This window comes from Protopterus annectens, chromosome 1.part1 (genome assembly GCF_019279795.1).
Source record: "Protopterus annectens isolate FY-2018-M chromosome 1.part1, PAN1.0, whole genome shotgun sequence".
Taxonomy (NCBI): Eukaryota; Metazoa; Chordata; order Ceratodontiformes; family Protopteridae; genus Protopterus; species Protopterus annectens.
In genome coordinates this window covers 295,101,770-295,122,435 of record NC_056726.1, presented here as the reverse complement: position 1 = coordinate 295,122,435, position 20,666 = coordinate 295,101,770, and the positions used below count along the sequence as shown (strand labels likewise).

The window sequence follows — 20,666 nt, the reverse complement described above, 5'->3', positions numbered from 1 at the left end:
GAACAACTTCCTGCTGACCAAGATTTGAAATAGGAATGGTAAAGGACAGGTGAATTGAAACCAAAAGATGAAAGATTAATAATGACAATCAAGGACAGTGGACTATGTACATGCTGGTTTCCAAAGTACACTGAACATATCGAAGAAACAGACAAACGCAGGTTTTGTATAAAAACAAACAAAAAAAGAACTGGAAACAGTCGCACATCTTATTGCTAGGTGTGATATACTCATGGCAGAGATCCTGTATACTGAAAGGCACAATAAAGTGGGTAAGACTGTTACACTGTGGATTGTGCAAACACTACAATATACAAGTAAATGAAAAGTATTGGAAAGGTGAACCACAAAGTACTGTAGAAAACTATGACATACACATGATATGGGATCACTCATTACCAACAGTTTCAAAAAACAGATGCATGAAAACCAGATATAGTAGTCCAGGAAAAAAGGCAAATGTAGCATTGATTACTGAAATTGCTATACTCAGTGACAACAGTGTCTTATGTACAGAGACACACACAGTCATAGAACACCAGGATTTGCAGGCAGAAACTAAAGCAATGTGGAAGAAAGATACTCAAACAATTCCAATAATAGTCGGAGCGATGGCTCTAATAAAATAGAATTTATAGACATACTTAGATATACCACCAATACATTTACAATCATACGTGGATATGCTACCAATACATGTAACTCCATATCAATTACAGAATAAATTCTGGGTGCATTGTTTATGCTGAGAAGAGCACTCTAGGCTAACATCAAAAACTGATAACAATACCAATTTCATGAACTCTAATAGTGTCATGACTTAGGAAAGGGGTCTGTTCCCTTCATGGGATTAGAAACCCAAAAACAGAGAACTTAAACAGTAAGAAACAACTTACTATTGACCTTGGCATCCAAGGCTTAGCATTCACACATCTTTGTCAAAAGTCCAGCATCTCCCTCTTATTTTTGTCATGGCTTCCTCATTTCTTTGCACTCGTTTGCTGTCCTTCTCTCTACTCTTGATCTCTGGGCACCTCGGGCTGTTTCATTCTCTCAGCTGTTTCAGAGTATCTCATTTCCCACTGCATCTCCATTTTTTTTTAACTTCAGACAGGATTTTGAGATCATTCAGGGGCAAACTGAGTTGCTTTGCTGTATTCTCTGCACTCACATCTACTACCAGATTGTCTCCCGTTACAGATAACTGAATCTTACTTACACTTAAAGCAGCTCTCATGTTATCCATGGTCATTCCAGCATGTGCAATTTGCAATCCGCTTTGATTTGTACTCTTTTGCCAGCTATATGTGATAACATTTTTTTATACTCCCAGCCACTACTACTAAAAAAAATAAAATAGCTACTGTGCAAGATATACTGATAAGTATCTACATTGTGGTTGCAAGGGTGCGCATGCACACACACAGACTCCCTGACAACAAAATTGCTCTGCAGCTATGCAAGACCAACATACAATACACCATCACTACCGCCACAAAAAGTACACACATAATAGGAATATAAATCCTACCTCCTGTCATCACAAATAATATGTAACAAACAGGGATACGGTCTCTTGATCCACACCACTTCAAGCCAACTAATATGTGAAGGGCAATTTGCCTTAAGGGTATATAGCAAATGCATACTGCTTACTTGGGTAACACTCAACACCTGCTACACCAAAATAAATTATACACAGTAGAGCTCAGATCACAGTAATAATCCCTGTCTCCCCAGGATTTCAGCCACCTTAGTCTAAGCTCAGTGTCTTCCAGTGCAGTCATAACCAACAGTAATAAAAGTTGTCATAAAGTATTTTTTGTGCACTTGTGCATGTATACACGCGCGCGCGCACACACACAACCATACTGGCGCACGCATATATTTTCCAGAACAGTAGCAAATAATTATCCATTACTAATGCCTTCTCCACCAACTTACAATAATGCTACCACCAGCCATACTACACTGTAAAAACCAAGAACACAAATTATTATCTAGCCTTATAATAATCCAACCCCAAATCATATGAATAGTCGCATTTAGCCCTGAGTAATCCCTATTCAACTGGCAGATACTAAACATAAGTCAGTAGAATAGTTTGAATTATTAAGACTTAAAGTCCTGGAAAAAGGAGAGTGAACGATCAAAAATCTTTACATAGGTATACTAAATCCTAGATTGCCATTTCTCAGAATATTCCATTTTCTCTCGGGTATGGTTATCTCATAGTTGGTATATACATAAGTCTGAAAGGTGTAGATGGGCTTGACACATTGCAAAAAACAAGTTTAAATGAGAAAATGGTGTTCAAAATTTGCACTTGGACCCCCCCCCCCCCAACGTTTCATTTAGGAGTCAGTATTTTGAGTTCTGACATTTCCATTGGGAGCTGTGGTCAGTACACAACATTCTATATCTGTATCTACACACACACACACACACACACACACACACACACACACACACACAAACACACACATCACAGATATCCTTAAGCTACCAGACAGATAAACAGTCACAAGCATTTAAACTAATTCTTTAATAAAAGGAAACCATCTGAAAAGTCGGGGCCCACTACAGCAAGTCCTGATATATGGAGATTGAATGGTCGAAAAATATTCCCTTTTCTTTGAGGTATGGTGATCTCAGAGTTGATACATATATAAGTTAAGGAGGTGTGGGGTGCAGAGGGCTTGCCCCCATCTAAAAAGAATTTTAAAGGAGAAGAACGATTTTTTTAAATTTGCTCTTTTCTGGTGTTTTTGGTCTTTTTTTCATCTTATTTTTCAGGCATTTTGAGTGCCAGCATTTCAATACCTAGCCAAAATAAAATGGTCTGCTTGAATATTAAATAAGCAAACAGGAATAATATTGCACAAGAAATGTAAAACAAAAGTGCTGAATAGAAAGCTGACCTAAATATATAATGTGCCCTAGTTATTACTAGCTTTCAAGATCAGAAAACAATCTGCAAAGTTCTTACATGTAGCACTCTCTCTCTCTCTTTCTGTCTGTATATATTCCAACAACAGAATTCCACAACTCTCTCTCTCTCTCTCTTATGAGTCCTATGTTTAAGCTATACATTTTGAAAGTTTCTTTCCACAGTTATATACTTCTAGGTCAGAAGTCCCAAACAGAAAATATAATTTTGATCTAACGCAGCATCTTAAAGAAGCTTTAGGATATAAGCAATGCATACAAGTGCACAAAAGAATTAGTTTTACTTCCAAAGTGCAGTACATCCCCACAGTGGCAAATATTCATTTTTATACAGATATTTCTTTTAATACATACTTCTTTTATCCTTTAAAGAATTAACTGTTTTCTTAATTTAATACGGCTTTAGTACAATCTAATTCATTTCCACAGTTCCATTCTGAAAGACCATGCACATTTCCCACTGTATTAAAGCACCTCGCAGTCTGAAAAATAAATAATGAACTATGCTTCTAATATCACAGAGAATTTACAAACAGAACAAAATCATATCAGTTACGCTAGAAAATTTTTCTTTGGGATCAAATACTTCCTCTTTCTTGCAGTGACTTCAGAGAGAGCTGGCTACTATGCAAAACACAAATGAAACTGGTTCTGTTGTGTTGAGTATGGCCTGCAAATATGGTTTTGAGAGAATGCTACAAGTGAAGGAGAGCACTGAGCAGCATTACACTATTGGGTCCACATGTAGTCATACCAAAATGCTTCATAAAAAATTGTTTTTGTAACTATTGCATTCCGTGTACTTGCTGAAAATGACAGCCATTTACCAAGGCGTTCAAAACAATAAAATTTTCGACTCAAAAATCTTACCAAAGCCAAAAAGAATGTAGACAGCTCCTCTGCGTGTGATGTGCACCTGCGGTCCAACCAGTTTGCCATCCTTCATAGTATTGTAGCTAACTGATACACCAATTGCAGAGCCGTTTTCACCAGAAAATAGCAGGAAAGATAGTTCTGGCTATAAACGAAAGAGATAGATCTTTAGACATAATACAGCAATTTGCCATTCACCCTCCCAACAAACAAACTTGGAAAAAGAAGTACTTGAGTTAACCTCATCCAGCTTACTCCATTACAAAGGGTTCCCACACAATTACTGTGGTACACTCATGCAATCAAAACATAGCTCTTAAGTCATTCAAAGACCAGAGGAATTTGTTGACCATGTGACCTCACTGCAGTTACAATGTGTTTCTCTCAAATATGGCTACTGCTACAATCAACTCTTCAAGTAAAGAAGCATGAAAGAACTTACACAAAAACAAATATATAAAAAGGTCTTGGTTATCGCATGACACAAATAATCCAGACATAAACAATAAAACTTCTCTAAAACCTACATCAACAGTGCCTATCAGGGCCACCATTACTCAAGGATAAGATTACACACAAAATGAAAGCATAGATTATCCTATTACTTCTTCAATCTGTCCAAAACTGTAGAGGATGCTTTGCTTTAGATGGTTTGCAGAAAAACAGCAAACCCTCACTCTACTGTAATAACGAAAGACAGAACACTAGGACCGTAAAACTGATCAAAAACAGAAACATAAAAATGGCCACTAAGAAGAAGAAATTTAATAACAGATAAAAATCACATTCAGTAGGTGAATTCATCTTAAACAAGACTTCTTCAGAACAAATTAATTTAATACACAAAAACCTTTAAATAGCTCTAAGTCACATGACTAAAGATTTCTCATAATCAATTAACTAATTAGTGCCTAAGCCTTTTCCTTTTCAAATAAATCTTAAAATTTTCTTTGTCACTGAGTCCTAGAGGGTTGCAGGGATCCAGTTCTATTTGCCAGCAGTACTCTCTCCAGTCCAACTTATATTCAGCATCAGGCCTACTGGAAAAATGTTTCACTTGATCTAAAATCAGAAATCTTACATACACTAGCTAAATAATGCTTACTAAGTGAGACATTCATACCACCTACCTCGATAGCATGCATATACTCATACATCCTACATTACAACTCCCTTGTACTCCTACCCACATAATATGCAGGACCAGACAGACAAATAGCTAAATAAACAACAAACTTAAAATACACCAAACAGGTCACATCAAGTATAAATATTCCATTGGAATAAAAAAGTTTATAGCAAATCCAAAAAACATCCAAGGAACCAACCAACAGCACAGCAGTCTCAAATAAAACAGCAGTAATTTTTTATTAACAACCTGGTCAGGTCTGAAGAAGTGGTGTATCTACACCACAAAAGCACTTAGCAACTTTTATTGTTTATAAAAATTTACTGCTATTTTATTCGAGACTGCTGTGCCGTTGGTTGGTTCCTTGGATGTTTTTGTGGATTTGCTATAAACAACAACCTTAGATATACATGTAAAGTATCCAGGAATCTTAACTTTCGCATCTTTAATAACAATATCCATTGCATCTGTTTTCAAATTCTGGCAATAATTACAATTAAAACATTTAAACACTCCTTTTTTATTACATTTCATAACCTTATTAACATAACTTAGTTTTGATCAAAACTTATCTTTAAAATTTCTTCCTCTTCACTCTATTGTAGCTGAACAAACTACATAGACAGTGCAGGCAGAAGGCACAGATGTCCCCTGAATCGTTTGTGCATAATAATAAGGGGAGAATGGCTTTTTGGTGGATATTCCCTTCACTATCGTGTTCCTTCTTCTTCAGGGCACCTCTATAAATTAAATAAAACCCATGAACTATATCTCAGTCAGTAATAAAACACAAGTAGTAAATGAGTCTTTGTGCATGGGGAAGCTCCAAAGCCCTTAAGAAGGAGGCATAGCCACTGCAAATCCTGCTACAACTCAAGGCACTACAAACAGCACAGATGTCCATGTATGCCATCCACTTAAAACAAGACAAACAGAGGTATTTCTGCTTCTGAAAAAGGTTCATCAGTTACTACTAGGCAAATGCCAGTTAAACCTTTTCAAGCCTAGCTACTGCAATCCCTCCGGCACATTCAACTACTTTGCTCTCACTGTTCAAAAGGGATGGAGGACCAGGCCTTGGGTAAATGCGTGGTTTCCCACCCATTTGAAGATACGAGGGAAGTGTTTTGCATTACAAAAAGCAGGAGTTTGTTCTGCAAATTAGGGGTTCTTTGGCATATGTAGCACTGTCATGCCAGCATGTCTTATTTATGTTGCAGTTCAGATTTAGATCTCTTGAACTTATATTTGTATTACCACCAGTCTTGTGACTATGCAGCAGATCACGCAGGAATGGGTTATTTATAACTCTGTAGGCCAGTCTGAGCTCACCACACAAATCAGCAGGAGACAGATGACAGAGACAGAGAGCAAGAGATAGGGTTTAGGGTGTTGTGGGTAATATAGGGAGCTTGCACCTAAGTTTTTTTTTTTGAGGAACCACTGAGGTTTTTCAGACTGGGTTAGGTACCTGGGCAGCTACATGAAGGGCTTGTTGTATTCTGCTATGGGCCTGATAGGGACAAGTAGAGGGGAATGATGACTTCTCCTGACTGAGAGGAGAATACCCTTGGTAATCACCTGAGCAAGGTAAAAAGCCTTCCTAATGACAGTAAATATGTCGTGGGTACAAGAGAAAGGTGCCTACATATCTAATGGAAATGTGTTACTTGACAGGGGTGTTATCTGGTAGGTGTGCAGAGTTCCTATTTCCATAACTGTAAGATACTACATTTGTTGGCATTAAGCTTTAGGCCACAATCTTGGCACAATAAGTTAGTCTGAATTAGGCACTCTTGCAGGATATGAAAATGTCTTCAGATGAGTTGATGATGGTTCCAATCTTGCAATCACCTGCAAACTTGGTGAGCCAAAGACTTTTAATGTCACTTCTGACATCAGCTAAGTAAATGCCAAATGGAAGCAGTTCCAGAACACTGCTACAGAGTGCAACATTGGTGATAGGCCTCATGGAAGAGAGTATTATTATTATTATATATCTCATAAACAAGGGCATAGGCAATCTCCAAGCACCTGACCTCACCCAGTTCGGATTCGTCACAGGCAGGTCTTGCCTGTTGAACCTGGTTGACTTCTCTGAGACTGTCACTAAGTCCTTGGGTTTGGGAAAGTCAGTACATACAGCTTACCTTGACTTGGCCAAGGCCTTTGACACAATCCCCCACTCTGGCATCATTGAAAAGCTAACACAACTTGGCATAAATCCTTATCTCATCAGATGGTTGGCCAACTGGCTCACCGACAGGACTCACAAGGGCAAAATAGGTGCCTTCACCTCTGATAGCACACCTGTCACTAGTGGAATTCCCCGAGGGATCTGTCCTTGGACTCTTACTGTTTGACATCGACTTCTCAGAGGTCCAAGCAAAGACAAAAGGCCTGTTGCTGACCAATTTTGCAGATGACTGTAAGTTGGGTGCTGTCATTGACTCCCTAAATGATGTTAACATACTGCAAGAGGGACTCACAGCAACTAATGATTGGTGCCAAAGTCATGGCCTCAAGTTAAATGCAAAAAAAATGTATCTTCATACCATTTGGAAAAAACACGGCCCCTACCGATTACCACATCAACAGCAACCCCCTAAGTACACAACCTGTGGTGAGAGACCTGGGTACTCAGGTTGACAACAATCTTACATTCGACCATCATGTAGCGGCAGTAGTCAGAAAAGCCTTTTACTTGGTTCATCTTATAAATAAAGGGATTGCATTCAGAAAAAAGGAGGTTATTACCGTTCTATACTCCTCCTTCATTAGACCAATAATTGAGTATAACAGCCCGTTTGGTATGTACCTCTCCAAACATCTGCACCAACCGGAAAGGCCACAGAAATACCTCACAAAGAAAACTCATGGCTTCTAACACCTGTCCTACGTGGACAGGCTCAAATCACTATCACTCTACTCAGTATTATACAAATTGCTCAGGGGTGATCTGTGTCTCACCTACAATGCAATCTTAGACCCTGCCCTACTTGAGATGCTCCATATCCATAAGTCAAACTCCTCACCCATTACCCATTTGAAAGGCCTGAATCTAATATACAACACCAACAAAACCTGCTTGAGAGAGAGGTTTGTCTCCCAGAGGCTGCCCAGTCTCTGGAATAGACTTCCCATATACGTCAAACAGAGTACCTCGCTAACCCTCTTCAAGCGCAACCTTGACGAGTGGATGGGTAACCACAAATTTGCCCCAGAGCTTCCACCTGTGTCCCTCATTGGCAGGGGTGAAAGGTGCTGACTGAGGTTTCTTTTTGGGGAAAAACTCTTGGCTAGGCTTGTAAGGGCCCCAGGGCCATTAGCCTAGTAATCTCCTATGATCCTATGAACAGTCTTAGCTAATTTAAAGCAAGCAGTCTACTTATCCTCATCTAGTGCTTCTGTGAGTCTTTCAGAGAAGTCAGCTAAGTTAAGTGGCATGACCTACCTTTCACAGAAGTCAGCTAGGTTAAGTGGCATGACCTGTCTTTTGCAAACTCAGTCTGGTATGGGTCTACGGATTGCAGATTTGCTATGTCCATTTTTATAAGGTCCATAACAACATGTTCCACCACTAGCAAATAATACTGGTAAGGCTGATAGGTCTATAGTTGCCAGAATCTATGGTGGGGCCTTCTCTTGTCGATAAGTACTACTACTGTTTTCCTGCAAGTGTTCAGCCACACATCCAGTGGAGAGGCTGCAATGGCTGAAAACTTTATATAGGAGATCTGGCTATGTGTTTCATACTGACCAGGTAACAATCTAGTATGCTGTCTGGACCTATAGAATTGGTGCTTTTGGGTCTGGGCTACATTTTAGTATATGCTGTGAGGTGATATCATGTCTACTGTGGCAACTGCTTGACATGTTTTTAACAAAAAAGTCAAGCAATGTTCAAACTATTTTAAAAAAACAATTATGAAAAAGTAACAGATGTAGACACCAAATCGCATGAATTGTGGGGAGTCCTACTACGGGAAACGTTAGAATGTTCTGTTCTGATATTCCTCAGCTTAACACATTTCACAATTTACTCTAGCTACTGTGCTCAGAGGTACATGCATCTCTGGTCAGAATATGCTTGACATGTCCATACACATACTGGAAATGAAGAGTACACTATGCCCCGCCACTTGCTAGTTTGACACCTATGCACTGAACACACCACAAAAGACAAAAACAATAATATAAAATTATACACCTAACTGAAAAAAAAACATTCAAATATTCTGGATGGGTATTCTTTTGCAGGCACGGGGGAGAGTGGAAGGTTAAGAAGCACCCACTGCAAAACACCTACTTCCAGACCAATATTGTGAGTACACAGTTTGTTACACTTCATCAATTAGGTGGCGTTTAGAAAAAACAGCAAGTTGTAAAACACATTAATCTTCCTAGAAGACAGAGGTAGTCCAAAACATAAGATCTCAGAAAGCCAAGTCTTGAAGCAAAAATCTGCTGAAGGAGGCCTAGCTCCTAGAAACATGGCCCAAGCAATCATGCTTTCTGAAGGTGTGAACCAACGACCAAGAGGCCACAGTATAAATGTCTACAATGTAAACATTCTTGAATCAAATAATGGAAGTAACCCTGACTACGGTGGAGAAGTCTTTAGTAGTAGCATTTTCCAGTGAGTAGTTATTTACATGTCTACAAAAATGCAATGGAATGAAAAGGTATGCTGATTTACTGCAGGTGCCTTTACCTGAAGCTAAAAAATGCACTCTTTTTTGGGTACAGCTGGAGCTAGATGCCCATGCCCAAGGCATGAAAGACATTTTCTCCCCTGAATTTTGCTCTGGATAGAAAATAGGAAGATGAACGGACTAGTTCAAAGACACTTCTGTCACCAGTTTTAGTTTTGAGATGAAATACAGGTTAGTCTTAAGCACTACTTGTCAAGAAGGCCAGAAGCATACTGTATAGAGATGAGCCTGCATCTCAAAGATCGTGTGAACACCAGGTGGTGGACACGAGCAAAGTATCTTCAAGAGTGAGCTTTGGAAGGAGAATGGTCAAGCCTGGAATCATGAGTTTAAGTGCAAGGAAAACATGAAGATTTTTAATGTAGACCAAGCTGAAGAATCCCTTTGAGCCACTGCTGAACTAGTTAGTGCCGGGTCACACAGATACCCTCAAGAAGATCATCAGGTGTAAAGCCAGACAAATGTACCAAATCAAAGGAATAACCCAGACTCCAGTTACACAAGTGCCTCTATGCAGCACAGCACATCTTTATCCAGCAGGGAATTTATTATCTGACAACTGCAAAGCTTCCTGGTGGCTTTAATCAATTCTCACACTCCTGCTGGAAGACCCAGTGATGTGAATAATCTAAAGGACTAGCCATGCACTGAAGTATACTGTATATGGAAATTATGACAGCCAAGTGAAACTTTCTTTGCATCTACTGGGACAGAAGATCTCACTCAAAAAAGGGCCAAGGGATCAGTGCTCTACCCCAGAAAAGAAATACAAGTAAAATAAAATTATTTTTGTGCACTACAAGGAACCTAAGAATGTGAAATCACACCCTTCTCAGCCACCACAATACAATTAGAATGAGTTTGTTTTTTTTCCCCTAAATTATACAATGTTATGTAGAATGGAACAGAAAAGTGGAAAGGCATGGAAAAATCTTACCTGAAATGGAAAAAAGTGTCCAACTCCAATTCACCTTGCCCTGCTTAACCAAGAAAAACATCAAACAGATCACTCTCCATGGTGGAACAATCCTGGAAAACCTTGAACAGACAGGATTTCCTTATTTAAACCTTCAGGAAAGGGGTAGAGCTACAAAAGAAGAAGCCAGCAAATGCATTCATGTCCCTAGGGTATGAAATGGTATATGACAGATGTTCTGGTCTATTACTCGACTTGCACTCTCTCTCTCTCTCTCTCTCTCTCTCTCTCTCTCTGCATAAAGTATGAGTATATGCCAGCTTTTCTCTTTGCATACCATATCATGACCTAATTGTCCAGGAGGGGCTCTTGTCTCATCTCCTCTTTCAGATCTTTTAATGTGAGGAACCCTGACTATAGCTTCAGCTAGTTTATGTGAAGTCCTAGTTACTGGAGAATTCTATTTTTCCCTGAACATGGGAGAAGGACAAATGAGTTTCTCAAAACACCAGTGAAGCATTCTTCATTAAGATCTGAGATAAGTTCTGCTACAGGAAGGGAAGACCCACATTAACGATGAGAATGAAACGGTCTACCATCTACAGCCCAGTAACAATAGCCTGATGTTGATAAACGGATCTGTGTGGGTATGATGGCTTTGCAGGCACTGATATCCCATGGTCCACTGTTAAACCCATATCCCCAGGCATGGGAAATAAACCATGAAGATCAGGCTGTCAGAAGGTGTAAAAGGATCAGGAGGGTCTGACTCCCAGACCCATTATGGCAGTCTCACCTACATTGCCAAAGGTGTGACTTAATGGGATCTCTCTATGAGTAGGTACAACTGACAATGAAAGGTGTTAAACTGTGTCCCAGACAAGAGTTCCCCAAGTTAGAGAAGACCCCAAGTTCTACAACCACAGAAATGCATAAGCCAAAGCATACCAGAATGCAGAAAGCACTGTACAGCCAAAAGTAGCTCTATTCCTAGACTGCCTAGTTTGTAACGAGACATAAAAGTATGAGACCCTGCCCAAGAGGCAGCTGCACAAATATCATCCATTGACATTCTTGAGGAAAAAACTTGAGAAGTCGCCATAGATCTTATAGAATGAGTTTTGACATACCCCAGCAAGGCCATATCTTTTGAAGAATAAACAAAGGAGATGTAATCTTGCAACCATTCTGGCCAAAGCAGGTTTAGTAACAGTTGTGCCTTTGCTAACCTCTGAAAAGGATATAAACACAGCTGGTCAGATTTTATTAAGGATTTTGTCCTGTCCAGATAAAAATGTAACTGCCTATGAATACCCAGAAGATGCAGAGTGTATTCTCCCTTCTTCTGGAAATTGGGGAAGAAAACCGCAAGATGAATGGAGTGATTGATATTGTTTTCTTTGGCCACTTTAGGTAGAAAGGATGGACTGGTCCGTAAGGATACTCTATCCTTATGGAAGTTCAAGTAAGGAGGTTTAGCAGAGAGGACTTGGAGCTGGGAATCTCTTTTTGCTGACATAATAGCAACTAAAAGGGCTGTTTTCCAGAAGAGAAACTTCAGATGTACTTTAGCTGCTGGTTCAAAAGGAAGAAGAACCAAGGCTTGTAAAACCAAAGTAAGATCACAAGGGGGAGTTGGATACTTGATTGGGGGACGGAGTAGAAATGTGCCCCTGAGAAAAACCTTACATAGTTTAGAAGAAGCTAGAGTAGAAGAGTTTTCCCCAATGTGGAAATGGCTGCCAACTGAACCTTCACCATGCAATAGTTGGCTCCATTCTGGAAGAGAAAGCCCAGGAAATCTAAAATCACTGGAACATGAGCTGTAAAAGGATCTATCAGCTTCTGCTGAGCCCAAATAGAGAATCTTTTCCATTTGCTTTCATATATCTTCCTAGTAGATTGCTTTGTGAGCTGATATCAGAATCTCTCACATTGTGGATGAAAGCCTGGAATGTCTAGACATCACTGGAACTGAAAAAACCATGTGGCCAATTTTAAAACTTAAAGATTTGGATGAGTCTGTCCCGAGAGGTAGGACAACAGGTCTGGAAGTATTTCCAGAGTCCATGGCGGACAAAGTAAACAAGACCAGAGGAAGGTGAACCAAACCTGGTGAGGGAGAAAGGAGCAATGAGAATTACTTTGCTCTACAACGGATGAGTTTTTTGAAAAAAATTGGGAATCATGGGTAATGGCAGGAATGCATAAAATAGACCAGGAGGCCAAGCACAGACTGCAGCATCTATTGGGCACTGTTCCTAAGGAGGGATGAAGGCAAAGAACTTGCTGCATTTGTTGCTGAAGTGAGAGGCAAAGAAGTCGCATCATGGTTGACCCCACTTGAGAGAGATCATGTTTGTCACTGACTGGTTCAGAGACCACTCATGAGTCATCAGTACAGTTCTGCTGAGCCTGTCCACTAAAATGTTGGACTCCCCCCGGAATGTGTGTTGTGACTAGAAAGCTGTTGGCAGAGATCGCCCATTGCCACACACTCACTGCTTCTCGACATAGTGGATAAGATCTGTTTCCCCCTTGCTTGTTGATGTACCACACCACAGACATATTGTCCGTCTCAATTGCAATGGTCCCCTGAAGAAGAAAGCTGTGTAGTGCTTGCAACACTAGAAGAACCACTTCTCATCACCAGAACATTCATAAGCAAATTGGTCTCCTGAGACGTTCATGTTCCTTGGACAGTCCATCCCAGAAAATGCCGCCCCACCCCAAATGGGAGGTGTCATGGTCAGTGCGGCATTTGGTGGAGAAAGAATAAAGGGACAACCTTGGTAGACTTCTGAGGAATGGAGCCACCAGAGAAGAGAGGCTTTGCAAACCCTTGACAGTTTTATAGGTCGAGTCAGAGAATGATGATGTAATGACCACTGAACTGACAATGTCCACTGTAGGACTCGCGTATGTAAGCATGCTATAGGTAGTAGCATTATCGTGACAGCCATAAAACCCAACACTTTTAGTACTAGTTTCGCTGGAGGGGATGAGATTGCTAGGATTTGGGAGACATGAAGTCTCAGAATCGACACCCTGTCTGGAGGTAGAAAATCCATAGATTTGGTTGTGTCCAAACAAGCTCCAATAAAGTCTATTATCAGAAAAGGACTGAGCTGCAATTTGTGTGTGTTGACAATTATGCCAAGAGTGGGAGCTAATTGTAACAGGTAATCCCTGGCTTGAAAGAATAGATGCCTGGTTGAAGCATTTAGGAACCTGTCACTGAGATAAGGAAACAAATGGAATCCCTGCAGTCTGAGATGAGCTGCAACTACTGCCATGCATTTGGTGAACACCCTGGAGGCTGTGGTGAGGCCAAATGAAAGCACTCAGAATTGGTGATGACTGGCTCCCAGACTAAAATGAAGATACTGTTTGGAGCGCCTCTCTCCATTTTGATACGGTAGTATGCATCCTTCAGGTCTATTGAGTACATCCAGTCGTCCATCATCAGAAGAAGTAGGATGGATTGGATTATGATGATCCCAAATCTCACGTTTATTACTGATTTGTTCAGAGATGTTAGATCCAAAATTGGCCTTAGGCACCCCATTTTCTTTGGTACTAAAACGAACCTTGAGTAGACGCCCAGTTTGACTTGGTCAGGAGGGACCTCCTGGATGACTCTTTTTTTAGAGTAGCTTTGTAATTTCTAGTGCTGCTGCCTCCCTCTGATTGGGTGGCACATCTGGGAGCTAAGTTTTTGGCTTGGAAAGATTTAAGGAGGGAATGAAGTAACCTCTGGATATCATCCTTTGCACCCACTGATTATTTGTAATGGCTATCCAGGCTTTTGGGTGCAATGATAAGTGCCCCCGACTGCCTCCAGAGAGGGGCAGTCGGGCAACCTTTCAAGAGCGCTGAAAGGGTCTATATTAAATCAGCAAACCCTTAAAAAAGTGAATGTTGATTTATCAACCCCATGTAAGCGAAAGTTTACAATCCCTAACACTCGGAACAGCGATTTTTTTTCCCAGGGAAAAAAATCGCTGTTCCACAAAAAAAAAATAAAAATAAAAACTTCAAAACATTACATAAAGTGGGGGGCTTCGCCCCCTACTTCCCCCCTACTTAAATATACCAACTCCGAGATCGCACTACAGTGACGAAAACAGCAAAGTAATGGAGGTGGCCAAGCGATTTCTTTCCCAGGGAAAGAAATTGCTTATATGCCGTTTCGCTATTTTGCTGTTTCATGCTTTCAAGTTCAATCAAGATGCATTCGAAGGATTGTGTCTTCGATTATATAATAGGAACCACGCTGAAAAGGTCTGTGCAAGGAAGACTCCGGAGACCCTTGATTATGTGGACCCCCTTTGCCTATGGGATGGCGTTTACCATTGTAACTTTCCCCCCTAACTCTGGGGGAAAAGTCTCCCTGAGATTCCTGAAAAGGACCTTGAGATTTCCTGAACCACAGTTTTTTTTCCCTCCATGCTGATTCCTGGAGAAGGATCTTTGTGGAGTGGAAAAACAGATTCCAATGTCAGGTAAGTTCTTCCCATATTTCTTACTGCGGGACAGTGTGTCATGAACTGTGGGGCCAAACAAAGACGAACCATCAAAGGGTGCACTGACAAATGACACCTTGAAAGGTTGCGCAAAGTCACACAGCCACATCCAGGCATGGTGCCTAATGACAATGGCAGAACCGGTGGTCTTAGAGGTGCCTTCAGCCGCATGGGCAATCAGCCTCATGGACAAATTAGATATCAATTGGAGAGTGACCATTATGGAAGAAAATGTCTTGCGTTCCTCTTCAGACATGGTCTCAGGGGCCAAGCTAGAGAGTTCCTTGATCAAGTCCCTCTGCAGCCTGGTAAAATGGGACAAGTAGATCAGCATTCATAAAGCAAATGTGGATAAAGCATAAACCCTCTTGCCAAACCTGTCCAAAGCCCTAGACTCCCTGTTAGTGCAATGGACAAGTGCAGCTTTCCTGAGCTAGCTCTTTTTTAGTGGCTGGTGCATCAACCATGGCATCTACTGGGATCCCTTTAGTCCAGTGTGATTTGTCCAAGGAAGCACTTAATATCTTATCAGGCTACTCGGGCATGGGCTCTACGGTGTCCGGATCCTTCCCTAGTGGAAATTAACTTAATAAGAGGATCCACCGGCTTGTGCCGAAGGCCTCCAAGAGCACTACTTCCACTGGGTTGGTCTTGGAGTGGACCATCCACCCTTTTGATGGAGGATCTCTAGGATGTTCACAAAGGAGACATTGTTGGGTAGACAGCTGTTGACCCTTCCCCTTCCTTGAAGTCAGTATCTGTATTAACGGATTCTTGCAGGCATCCATGTGTCTCCCTTAACACCTCTTATTCCAAGGGACCTCCTTGGTGGGGTGCTCTGGGGAGGTATTGGAAGAAAAATGTGGTTCCACAGTGAGAAGAGACTGAAGGCTTTGCAGGACCAGCTGTTCCGGTGGAAGACGAGAGACCTCACTAAAAGAATCACAAGCCTAAAGCAGATGCCCTATGCTGACCATCTAAAAAAACTCCACCTATACTCTATCGCATATCGTCTACTCAGAGGTGATCTCTGCTTAACATACAAGGCCATGCCAAACCCAGAGCTGTTGGACATACTACACTTAAAGAAATCCAAATCCCTCAGAGAGACACGCTCCAGGGATCTAAACCTTGTCATCACAATGAAGAAAACATGCTGGAGGGATAGGTTCCTGACCCAGAGACTCCCCAGACTCTGGAATAGACTGCCTATACATGTCAAACAGAGCGCCTCTTTGGCCCTCTTCAACAGGAACCTTGATGATTGGATGGGAGATAGGAAATTCACCCCGGGAATCACGTCAGTCGCCCTGCTAGACAGGGCTCCAGGGAAGTAAATACTGTGGGAAGAAATAGCCAGGGAATTGTTATGGCTAGGCTTGTAAAGGCCCTAGGGCCGATAGCCTATTACCAACCTATGAACCTATGACAGATTCCATGAGGGTGAGGATCAAATCCAATGGTGGGAGACCTTGGGAATCCCCTAGGATGGGCAAGAACTCACTCCACAACCTCAAAGGCAGATGGACTGCAAGGATCCGAGAGTCATCCCTCTGGAGCTGAAGCTGCCAGAGCAGACTTCTCCTGAACCCCCACAACTCTCTGAGGGGGGGGGGGGGTCAGAACCGCACTACTGCAGGCATGAATCCGTGCCTTGAGAAATTGTCTCGTCAATTGATCCACCTCATGCTCAGACAAGCTATGGGTAGACCTGATTGAGGAGGACATAGAAGATGGTCTGGACACTGGTGTGGGGGAGGCCTCCTTGGGAGGACAGCTCTGAGCTGAAACATCCAGCTCCAAGAAGACAGCAGGGGCACAGGGATTCAAGGGAGAGGAAACCACAATTATCAGATCCAATGACCACGGAACCAAAGGTTTTAGTGCCTTTCTAGGTGGCTCCAAGTAGGAGCGCTCAGGGGAATGCTTACTGTGTTCCCTGGCCTCCTTGGGATTTCTGAGAGGAGTTTGAGCCCCTGAAGTGGAAAGTGTTGGTTTGGAAGAAAGAAGCAAGCCCTTCAATACCAGCTTGTTGGGATGGTCCACTAGCGCATGCTGACTGAACCCCCCCCCCCCCACACACACACATATCTCGCAGGAGCTGTCTAGGTGAGCTGGGCCTTGACATTAAACACACTCCTTGTGGGCATCAGTTGAGGGACTCTTGTGCCCACAGGAAGTGCACTTTTTTTAAACCCCAAAGGTCTATCGAGCTTCTCAGGCATGATAAACCAGATAGAAGATAAGAGGAAAAAGAAGAGACTGAAAAGAAAAGATAAAGGGAGAGTTAATCAGTACAGAAGAAAACCATGGGAACTAGCTAAAACTACTAAACTACAAAGGAAACTTTATATAGATATATATCAAAGAAGAAGGGAGGAGAGGAAGAAAGAGTGAGAAAAAGAAACGATTGAAAGCCAACTTACAGGAACTCTTGATTCCAGTGCTTCTCAGCAACCAGCAAACGTGATCTGAGGTATTCTGGGGAAAGGAGGCATTATGAGATGGAGAGGAGGAGCTTGAACTTCAAATCTTGAGTTTGGAAAGAGGCCGAGTTGGATCCGAGACCCACAGGTTGAGGAACGAATGAAAATAACATTATATCAGTCAGTGACAGTGTTTTCATTGAAACAGATCCCACAACATGGAACCATCTTGCATATTTTATTTATTTATTTATTTCAGTTTGATGACCAGGGAAGTCCACTGGGCCAAGAAGAGCCCACTTTCAATGGAGGCCAGGGGAGATAAGCTCCAAATAATATGTTATAGACAATTAAACTTACAAATTACAAAATGAATCAATGATATGCAAGAAATATACAACAAGAATTTTCACATCAACATACATACATATAAAGATTAAAATAATACATCATAACGTCATCAGAAATTAGTTATTTATTCAGTCCTGGGCAGCAAGAAATTAATTAAGCCCCCTTGTTTCTTGAACTCTTCTTTTCCTGGACATTACTTGCCTCCTGAGAACGTTAGTCTAAATTCCTTACTTAAAAATTCACCTTGTGTAATTTGCATTATCTCAGAAATGATACAAGTTATGAAACAATATCATTGCTGGAGCCTTCCTGTGTCCTGACAGAGTGCTCTTCAAACTATCTGGAGAGATACAGAGCTGAGTATATTTTTCTGGCACGTCAGAGTTGTGTACTGGTAATTATTGTTTGACTAATTTTATATCATTGCTGGCTGATTTCAGAGTTGTGCACTGTTATTTTTGCTTCACTGTACAGTTTTTCAGATCTCTGCTGAAGGTGTTGGTTTTCCCATATCCATCCTCCCTATTCCTGTGTTGTTTAAATTTGGAGGTTTCTGCAGTTGCCCGCCCCCACTGTAGATTTGATCTGGGACACTCCCCCAAGTCCCATCTCTTTACCTCATTCTACCTAATAGAATCCTTCTGCACTTGTTTTTAGTCATTTTTAATTTAATTGCATTTTTTAAACTGTTTGGTCTAACATTGCTACATACTCAAGTGTGCTAGCTTGCACTGCATTTGAATTGTTTTACTGCTGTTTTAGCTACTTTTCTGTATGTATACATATATATATATATATATATATATATATATATATATATATATATATATATATTTAAAAAAAAAAAACTTTCCTGTAACTAGTGTAGTCCAGATTCATATTTGCTGTATCCAGGACTGTATGTAACCTTCTGAGCCCCCCCAAGCTTTCTGTGTTGGAGGGAAGCCTTCTAGCTTATCAGTGGGAGTGGTAAGCACTAGGTAACCTATCTACCACATAAGGAGTGGTTCTGGCCCAGAAATTGTAGTTATTGGCCGTTTGGGCAGGTTTTCCATCTCTCTCAACTTTCTGATTTAAAAGCCCGCATTTGCACTTGTTTCCCCCCTTTCCTGTAACAAGTTTAGTCCAGATACAGATTCTTAGTTTTAGCACTTGAATTTGCTTATTCGTGATCAGCACTTTTCAGAACTTGTAAGCACTAAATAGCCTAATAATTATTACAGCACTCAACCTTCCTCATTACCTACAGGAAAACAGTTTTGGTACTTACTTCCCTCACTTGCTTAGAGAAAAACAGCTCTTGTACTCACTTTCCTCCCTTATCTAGAGGAAAATTGTTTTTTATTCAGGCATGTCCAAGGGTCAGCTCCCAGTGTTCTCTCCTGTCTATCTGATGAATCTGGGCATCTTGGGGCAATGTAGAAATTGCCTCATGTATACGGACAACACTCTCCTCCTACCACCCAACACTACAACCTGTGAGAGATGCACTTATCTAGCCAAACTGGAGGTAAAGCTCTCTCCAATCAAGATTGAACTTGACAGTCAAGAGGAGAAGGTAAACAATTGGACCACACCACACTCATCACATAGTCTCACTAAATCTACACCACCAAAATCCACACGTAGTAACACAAAAACATTTGTGGAGGCTCTCAATAATAATCTTTCTAAGCAACAGAGATCTCCAAAGCAGAAACCCAAGCAACCTCCATCCCCCAACACAACGCAAATGACACATAGCCTGCAGACTCGGTGTGCCACTCAACCACAGCCAATAAGGCAAAACAACGTACCCAACACACTAGTCATAGGTGACTCTATAGTCAGGCACACTGACACCCCCACTCACCAGGCTAAACAAGAAGGTTACTGTCAGCTGCCTGCTGGGTGCCAGGATCCGCCACATAACGCATGCACTCAGGTCACTCCACAACAAGTACAAATATGACTCTGTCATTGTCCATGTTGGTGTGAATGACCGGAGACATACCTCCCTGGACTACATGAAAAGAGACATGGAAGAGCTCTCCGATCTTGTAGCCCAGGCAGGTATGACCCTAGCCCTGAGTAGCATTCTGCCATCACCCAGAATGATGCCGCAGAAAAAAGGACAAAATGATTGACTTCAACAATTGGTTAAGCTTCTGGTGCCATTCTAAAGGTATCCGGTATCTGTCTGCCTGGGATGACATAGGTTCATAGGTTCATACTAGGCTATCTGCCCTAGGGCATTTATAAGCCTAGCCAGAGTGTGTTTGGCTTTCGCCACCCATTTTAAATTAATTTTGCTATGACCTTTTTCGAGGATAGTATACTGTGCCTCTGTCTAACATCGACACAGAAGTGATACCCGGGGTAAACCTACGATCTCCCATCCACTCATCAAGATTCCTCTTGAAGAGAGTCAGTGAGGGACTCTGCCTAACCTGGATTGGGATTTTATTCCAGAGTGAAGGGAGCCTCTGGGTTATGAATCTGTCCCTCCAGCATGTCTTATTTATTTCAGGGCTGAGGTTCACGTCTCTCGAGCGCGTAGCTCGATGGGATTTGGATTTTCTGAGGTGCAGCATGTCCATTAATTCCAGGTTGGACATGGCTTTATACGTCAGGCACAGATTGCCTCTGAGCAGGCAGTATGCCACTGAGTAGAGCTGTAGTTTCTTTAACCGGGCAGCATATGGCATCTGTTTGAGCCCTTTGATCCTCTTAGTAAGGTACTTTTGGGGTCTTTCCAGTTGCTGCAGGTGTCTGGTAAGGTACATCCCAAAAGGGGCATTG

The 20,666-nt window shown here is 41.5% G+C and overlaps 1 protein-coding gene across 1 annotated transcript in view; it reads right to left on the bottom strand.

The window, feature by feature from the left end:
- FAM234B (family with sequence similarity 234 member B) overlaps window positions 1-20,666 on the bottom strand; it is a 1,027,012-nt gene that overhangs the window by 551,785 nt on the left and 454,561 nt on the right. Inside the window, exon 9 of the mRNA XM_044087023.1 lies at window positions 3,820-3,967. Within this exon, the coding sequence (XP_043942958.1) occupies window positions 3,820-3,967 (148 nt within the window). The remainder of the gene's footprint in view (window positions 1-3,819; window positions 3,968-20,666) is intronic.